Below are 8,474 nucleotides of genomic sequence, written 5' to 3'. Positions count from 1 at the left end.
CCACAGGGCAGTTTAAATAGAATGCCAAGACTGTTTAACTGGAACACAAAACTAAGTGAACTTGTGAGTGGTGGGAGGTAGTCTTCCAACTTGGTGGCTTTTGTCCTGTTATATAGTCACTGATAAATAGCTATTTTATGGTTATCTCTGCTTCTGGAAACCCTTAGACCTAAAATACTGGTAGAAGTAAAATGCAGGTATAAGTCCCACTGCCAACACTGTGAATGGTGTGCTAAGCATGTACAAGACCTGCCGGCTCTTCAGGTAAATTAGAATTTAAGTGGAAAATAAAAATGCTGTACTTGCAAAAGCTGACTTGACTTTCCCCTCTTGTTCTCTTACAGGTATCGCCAACAAGAAATCATGAACTGGCACTTCCCACTTCTGTTTGCTCTTGGGACTTTAGTGTCTGTATGTTCCCAGTTCAGTTTTTATCCTCTGGAGGAACTTAGCTCTGATGTTGGAATCCAGGTCTTCAATCAGATAGTGAAAGCTAAGCCTCAGGACAATGTTGTTGTTTCTCCTCATGGGATTGCATCAGTCCTGGGGGTGCTGCAGCTGGGTGCTGATGGCAAGACAAAGAAGCAGCTGACAACTATGATGAGATACAGTGTAAATGGTCAGTGATTCCTAAGGTGGTTTTGAGTGTTGTTTTGTCAAATCTTCATGCTGTTTTGAGATGGCTTTTGAAGTGTGGTAGATTGCATCATATACCAATTAACTCTGTTTACCGAAGCACAAAATGGACACTCTTAAAGTTAATTGGCAATTTGAGCATGGACATGTACATATACTTCAACTGGCTTATAAGTAGCTTTGTTAATGATGCCAGGGTCCTGGCTAGAACTGCCTTCATGCTTGCAAAGTTGATTTCCCAGAACATTGTGGATGGCGGTCCAGTGCCAGCACTATGCAGGAAGGCTGCAGTACCCCATTTCAGGGGGTTCAGCTGTACTGAACAGCCCTTAACATGCCACTCCCTAAGCAACAGGGCAAGAGAATATTTCTCGTTGTCACATTGAAAGCAATGCGAACTCTAACTATACAATTGATACTTTTCACTTTGATGCTCTTCAACTTTGTTCACTTGTTTCTGCTGTCAGGATCCCTGAATCTGTAGTTCCTGTAGTGCCCTCTTGAAACAGCCATTTCTGCTTGTCTGTCTCTGACACCGCATGCATCTGTTTATATTTCTCCACTAATGTCTGCCCCTTGAGGGTGTAGGCTGAAGGTTCTTGCTGCTTTACATTGCATGCTGAGTATTTTTGTGAGTGTTTGCCAGCAATACTTAACATCTTAGTGCCAGCATTCTGCCTTCCAGGAATAGGAAACACTGCAAGAGGTAAGTGCACATTTAAATCTTCAGCAGTATTGTCCTGTAACATGTTGTCCTGTCTTCATTTGCTTTGCTGTTTTGGTTCTGGGTTTAAAGTACAACCAAATGATTTCTCAGATTAAGATCTAAACGTTGTAGGTTGAAATATCTTAATGAGATAACCAACTTTAGGAACACTTGAATGTTCCAAATGTAAGTACTTGCAAAAATTGAGGCATTATATCATCTGGTTTTATTTGGCCCACACACTTTCTAATCCTAGCTGTGAGACACAGAGGTTCTCAAACTCCTTAGAAGGTAGCCAGTACCTTGTTAGAGACTTGTTATGGGATGCTACCTATCTCTTTGCACAGATCTCCTCTGCTCTTGTTCATGATTGCCTTACAGTCCTTTGGCAACTACAGCAACTGCTTCTTTGGGAAGGTAATAGTTGGAAAGTATTTTATTTATCTTTAGCTGTCTTTTAATGCAATTTAGCAGCTGGAAGCAAAGAGGAGAGCCAGCATCATGAGACCAGCCAGCTCTCCCCGGACCACCAGCAAGTGCTCCGTGGACCACCAGTGGTCCACAGAATACAGTTTGAGAACCTCTGTTATGGTATGTTCTCCAAAACAATTTGCCCATAATATTGGAGAGTGAGCATGTAGAAATTCATACAAACGGTACTGCTAAAGCATTCATGATACATGAAACAGCAAAGCCATCTGAGGCTTTTTCCTATATGCAGCTATGATAATAACTCTGAACTAATTTATTCCCTTCATATCTCTTATGTCTTAAGTTTGTCTACATAAGGAAGCAGTCTGGAAATGTTTCTACCTAAATTCTATTGGGAAAACAGAAACAGAGGGAGCCCACTAATAACTGCTGTGTTAAAAAAAAAAAGCTACCCGAGGATCCTGTTCAGTATAATGGCTGAACATGAAGTTGCTTGCCTGGCAACACTTCCCTGTGTAGACAATCACTCACTCATAAGCCATAACAACAGGGAGGACTGGGTATGGTGAACATAGCAATTCTTCTGTGCTGCCATATGCCTTTTCTCAAGTACAGCAAAGGAGCTAGCAAGCACTATATGAACTGCTTTCAGGTCCTAAGGATTTTGACTGTACGCACTGGAACCTACTGCTTTCCTTTTTCCTTTTTTAAAAGCAACCTTGTGTGTTAAGGGATTGACTCTTGCTGTAGCTGCCCTAGGCCAAGACCTAGTCTTTAAGGAAACTAAGACTTGACTTGAACCTTATAGAAATCTATAGCTTCCTTTATTCTCCAGTAAACGGAAAGGAAGGATGGTGAGAACTTTTGCTTTGCACTCTGAGGTTCAAGACCACCTGCATAATCCTGCAGACCTGTTGGCTCTGCGTGAACAGGCTGAGCCCTTGACTTGCTTTGTCACTGTCACAGGACTGATAGGTCACCTGGGCTTATATGATATGAAATACACTCTGGAACAGTCTCCTCTGTGGAGGAGCATGGTTAGTAGCTCCACACTAAGACTTGAACCCAAATACTATCCCCAGCACTGTCTGTTGCATTCTGAGCAGACAGCTAGAGGGGAAGCAGGCATCAGAGAGAAGGCCATGTTTTTGCTGGGAAACAGTAAAGTTCTCCACCTGAGAGATCAGAAATGAGTATTTTGGAAGGCCTCTCAGAATGCTGGCCTTGGTCTCCTTTTCTAGTCTAGCATCTAAAATGTCTGACCTTACAATGTCATTAATAGTTGCATATAAAGTAACTGTTCATCATCTTATTCTAAATTAAACTTGCTGTTCTTTCCAACTAGGAGTTGGTAAAGCGTTAAAGAAGATAAACAGGCTCGTAGTCTCAAAAAAGAATAAAGACATTGTTACAATTGCTAATGCAGTGTTTGCAAAGAATGGCTTTAAAATGGAAGTGCCTTTTGTTACAAGGAACAAAGAGGTGTTTCAGTGCAGTGTCAAGAGCGTGGACTTTGAGGACCCAAATGCAGCATGTGATTCCATCAACCAGTGGGTGAAAAATGAAACAAGGGGTGAGTATTGGCAAGGCCTTTTTCTGCACGGCAGGGTGGTGTCTGAGACATCTCAGAATCGGTTGGAAATACTGGGAAAAGATGGGGAGGGAGAAAAAGCTGGAAAACTGCCATTAAGCTGGCATGTTTTAGAGCTGATGGGCCAGGAATCAGCAATCCCACTGCCCCAGTAGATGTGCCTGTCTGCTGGCCTTGAGGGATGTGTGTGGCATGTGTGTCTGCCCATGGGATCAGAGGAGCTTCTACTGTTCTTGCCCTCCATATGATGGGTGAGAAATCCAAGCAGAGTTCTCCTGGAGCTATGCATTCTCAAACACAAAAGATGCTTTCAAGAAACTCAGATGTTTGACTCGGTAAATCAGACTTGTGGAAAGCTGTAGAGCAGTTCAGCTTTTGCTCTTGCTGCCCTAAACTCTTGCAAGATATGGCTGTGTTCTTAGGAGTCATGTTTAGTGGAGGATTTTTAATTAACCCTGCCTTGACAGAACTCCTCATGGTTCAAGCCTCTTGGCATCTAGTTGTCAAACTTGCATACGCTAAAGCCAGAGATCATGTTTTACGACAGACTCGTAGTCTAGGTGAACTACATGTCTGGTATCTCTTGGAGTTAAAACTAATGCCTCCTAGATGTGAGGAGTGTGTTGTTAATGATGTTGGATGTGGTATTTGTGAAATGAGGCTGTCAAATTCTGCCTTTGCCTTCCTTTACATCACCAGCCTTGCATAACAATGTTGTAAGCAGTGTGTGAATGGGAAAGTGCTTCAGCTGAAACTATTACCACTAACGTGCTTAGTTTGACTCTTAGATCTGCTTGCATGCCGGAAAAGGTAAGGCCCTGTTAGTTATAACATCAGTCTATTAATTGGCAAGATCTATTTGCTTTATAATTATCCCAAGGGTTTACATTTTGACGAAGAATACTTTATGAACCACAGATGTGTTGCCCCATGAGGAGCTGGCATACTCACAGATCGAGAGGCCTAAAGTAGTATGTGCTTCAGGTTCTTAATAAACAGTTGACCAGCATTATGATGGTAAATACTCAGACTTACTTTATTTCTTCTAGGTATGATCGATCAGGTTGTAGCTCCAGATGATATTGATGGCACTTTGACCAGACTGGTTCTAGTAAATGCTGTGTATTTCAAGGGCTTATGGAAATCACGATTTCGACCTGAAAATACAAAGAAACGTCCATTTTATGGAGCTGATGGGAAGACCTACCAAGTTCCTATGCTGTCCCAATTGTCTATCTTCCGCTGTGGTAAGCTCAGTAACTCCCATTACCACCTCCAATGGTTGTAGAATTTGTTCTTTCTATCCAACTGAAACGAGAGTTTGTTGTACCTGTGGTGTTTAATGGTATTGCTTATTGTAGCTTATGCAGGAGGCTTTGTGTTACCTCAGCAGTATGAGATACTTCAGTATGGATGAGCTTGCTGTGCAAAGTATTTAACAGTTGCTTAAGGTTGAATACTCTGAAGTACTTACCTTATCCTGTTGCCTTCAAAAAGGAAAATCTGAAGTACCCAAACTGAGCACTTTGTATGTCACTTAAAGATTTCTTCTTACTGCAAAGCTTATTTTTAAGGGGTGAGAATAAAAGAAAACTACCAACAGAAACAGAACCCTGAGGTTTATCTGGTGATGAGCTGTGTATGAAAGACTGGAGTAAAATCAATCTATATTTTATCATATAATAAAGAAATGGGACTTGCACTGTCCCCAGTGCTGTGGGAGACAGAGGAGCACAGGTTAGTATGTTGGCTATATCTCTCAAGGTGTGAAGCTGCTCTTCAAATTGAATCACAAGTGAAAAGAAGTTCAGCAGGTTCAGCCAGACTTCCATCAGAGACTCTCAAAGCTGACATAGGTGGCTCAGTGTGACTGACAATGTGCTTCAGAGCTTCAGCATTGCAGCCCTATGGGGATTTTATTGGTCAAAGTAAGAGTGAAGCTCTGATAAAAGAATGTCTTCTCTTGCATTCTTCCAAGAAGAGGGCAATGCTGCCTGGAACTTGCTTCCATGTGTGCTAAAATACAGTCTGAGAAATAGGCCTGGGAATACAGCTTGCTATGAATAAAAAAACCCAAGGCCCACTGTGCTTTTAAATGCCTAGCTTTACTGTCAGTAGTGCTCAAATAATATTAGCAGACTTGTGTTTACTTTAAACACTGTAACTTTCTGACCCAAACCCCCATATGCATTAGAGTAGATGTAATGTAATGCTTTGAGAGAACTGCTGAAAGTGTGAGTTAGGGGAGGTGTAGAAGTCTACTGCAGTGTATACTACTTACCTGTGGAGTTTGAAAGAGGTTCATAACTTATAATAGTCTTGCTAAAGCCCATCTTCTTAAAGGCTTTTGACTTCTGATTCTGATGCTGGTTAAAAACTCTACTATGGTGGCCTATGTTTAAGCTAGAAAAGCTATTTTTGCTAGAAAGGAACAAGAGAAATACTGCTGAGTTAGGACTCGGTTTAGGTTGGGTACCTCTGGATATCCTAACACAGGGCTTCTATCTTATTTATGCTTGCAAAAGGATCTTTAAAAGTTTAAATTTCTTAAGCATCTTAAATCCCATCAGTTGATTGAAGACGAATTCTTGTCCTGTTTTTGATATGCCTCAGTAGTAATGATAATAGCATGTAGCAGATCAGGAAAGTGGTATTTCACTGTTGGACAGTTTAGCTTTTTGTTAGGTAGCTGACTTATGCAACCAGTATTTTGATCTGTAGGTTCTAGTCTGAGAACACTGTCATAATAAAAGGAAATAAGTCTGAGAACACCGTCATAATAAAAGGAAATAATCAAACTGCCAAGCTTGACACAATTCCTGCAAAATAAGTGCAATACTGCCAGTTTTCTAGCAATATGAGCTCAGTCAAGGCAGGTTGCATGGCCCTGGCAGTAAGATTAAATTTCTAATGAAGATGTAGATTTTCAGCTTGGGCTGACAAGTGCAGGCTTACATGAAGAAAGGGGGAAGATAGTAAGATCTTACTGCTATCCAAAAACTTTCCCAGAAACCTTGTCTGTAGTTAAACCGACAAGTTTTCATTTGAAACTCCTATAAAAAGCATTTGTTTCCCAGTCACATGCCAGAAATCCCACAATAACTGAAGGGAACTTGGAGAGGGTTGCTCAAAGAGAGGTAGTTGTCTTGGTGCTTGCTGTAACTCACGGAGGTGTTGCTATCTACTTCTCATCTAATTGGCCTCCTGCATTGCCTTAAAGTGCCTGCTCCCCGCTACCTCTACTGCTTCCTAATGAGATCCTTGTTAAGCAAGAAAATGAAGCAAATGCAACAGATGACTACAAACAGGAGCTCTTCCAACAACTCTTGGAGGAAAGAGCTTGTCTAAAAGTTCTCTTCAGTTTGGAAAGATAGCCTGCTGCTTTTTTCTTTTTGTTTCTCGGTGCTCAGTCAGTTCTGGTACAGCTGAGATCTGAAGTGGAGATCCAGCTGATTCACAGACCTGGTGATTTCTAACATAGCTGACTTATCAGTCTGGGCTGATGAGGTTTGGGAAGTAGCTATGCCTATCAAACTCAAATGAGTATTTGCTTCATGGTATCATCCTGTCTGAGCTTTCTGTTAGACTAGCATCTGCACAGAACCCGTGCCACTTTTGAAGGGTTGCCTAGCAGGAAGGCAGGCGGTCTGTGATTCTGGAGTCAGTGTTAAGACATGGGCAAAGCTTTCCTAACAGACTCTTATAGCAGTAAGTGTCTAAAGGTAGAATAGAGATTTAAGGCTGGAAGAATTATGGCTCATTAGCTTTTCTTATTTTTTAGGCACTACAAGTACTCCAAATGAGCTGTGGTATAATATCATTGAATTGCCGTACCATGGTGAAATGATAAGCATGTTGATTGCTCTGCCTACGGAAAGTACAACGCCGCTCTCTGCTATCATTCCCCACATCAGCACAAAAACAATAGGAAGCTGGATGACAACCATGGTAGCAAAAAGAGTGCAGGTTATTTTACCTAAGTAAGTACTAATATAATCCATTTCTCCTTCAGGGAATATTATGTGAGTCATATATGTGTATCTTCTCTGATACAGGAGAAACAGAGTACTTAAGGCAATTTCTCTTCATAATACTGATGCCTTTTTTGTTTGTTCCAACTAGATTTACAGCAGTAGCAGAAACAGACTTAAAGGACCCTCTGAAAGCACTTGGTATTACAGATATGTTTGACCAGTCAAAGGCAAACTTTGCAAAAATAACAAGTAAGTTATTTTTTTTGGAATCCATGGTGGTCCTTATTCGTAGTTTCTGGTGCTGAATAAAGCACTGTTTTACCAATGCAGTTGTCTGTCTTGAATAAGTGTTATCGTGATGTTGGCGCAAACTTGTTTTGTAGCTAGCCAAGCATGGCTGCTTGCTTCTGTTGAATGCTGCAGTGGCTGTTTTCCCCTTGTCTTGCATTACAGCAGTAAATCATGCTGGTCAGCTTGAGATTTGATATTATAAACTGAAGATCTCAAGCATAGTCTAAAATCTATGGCAGGACTTCTAACAACACTGTACCTTAGACTGTAACAAAGACTGCAATTTAACTTTTCCCTGAAGTATGTGCTTAATGACTGAAATTTTCTTGAGCTGTAGGAAAGCTCAAGGGCTAAAGTCCCAGTTTAAGGGACTGGACCAAATCAGAGCTGTAAGTATGAGTATCTGAAGGTAGGGTATAGACAATCTTTGAACACATCGCTCTAAAATGTCATCTTATTTCTGTTCCCTGCTTCCATGATTAAACTCCTGATTAGCTTCTACAGAGAGATTAAATTAGCATGAGGCAGGCTTTTTTGTTCAATTTGAAAACAAATTTCTGGGTTTCATTGAAAGCAAGGTGTCTTGCCAAGTGCTTTTTTCCCCCTGACATTGAGATAAATAGGAGTATAACTTAAATTCAGATAGCATATTTTTTCAGTCACTTTTTAATTAAAACTAAAAATGCAAGTAAACATGTTTAAATTAGATCATCAAATAAGAAAATGTAGTAAATGGGGAGGAGCAAGATGGGTTGTTCCCTATTTTTTTTTGTAATTACAAACTTCTTAACTGTATTCAAAGATTTTACCAGTCGTATTCTTCACTGCAGTTTCAGGATTTCAG

The 8,474-nt window shown here is 40.8% G+C and overlaps 1 protein-coding gene across 5 annotated transcripts in view; it reads left to right on the top strand.

Annotated features, from left to right (window-relative positions):
* Positions 1-348: 348 nt before the first annotated feature.
* Positions 349-8,474, top strand: part of SERPINE2 (serpin peptidase inhibitor, clade E (nexin, plasminogen activator inhibitor type 1), member 2) — a 10,481-nt gene continuing 2,355 nt past the window's right edge. For 2 of the 5 annotated variants that reach the window (XM_010284187.1, XM_010284186.1), the window contains exons 1-5: positions 349-619; positions 3,120-3,347; positions 4,415-4,612; positions 7,147-7,345; positions 7,488-7,588. In XM_010284187.1, the coding sequence (XP_010282489.1) occupies positions 364-619; positions 3,120-3,347; positions 4,415-4,612; positions 7,147-7,345; positions 7,488-7,588 (982 nt within the window). In that variant the 5' untranslated portion in view covers positions 349-363. Of the gene's footprint in view, positions 620-991; positions 1,013-1,321; positions 1,343-1,813; positions 1,934-3,119; positions 3,348-4,414; positions 4,613-7,146; positions 7,346-7,487; positions 7,589-8,474 lie in introns of all 5 variants that reach the window. The other 3 variants (XM_010284183.1, XM_010284184.1, XM_010284185.1) reach the window with 3 other exon arrangements.

Source organism: Phaethon lepturus, unplaced genomic scaffold, assembly GCF_000687285.1.
Source record: "Phaethon lepturus isolate BGI_N335 unplaced genomic scaffold, ASM68728v1 scaffold26703, whole genome shotgun sequence".
In the NCBI taxonomy this organism is placed as follows: Eukaryota; Metazoa; Chordata; class Aves; order Phaethontiformes; family Phaethontidae; genus Phaethon; species Phaethon lepturus.
The sequence above is the reverse complement of the archived record's forward strand: the minus strand, read 5'-3'. Positions and strand labels throughout refer to the sequence as shown.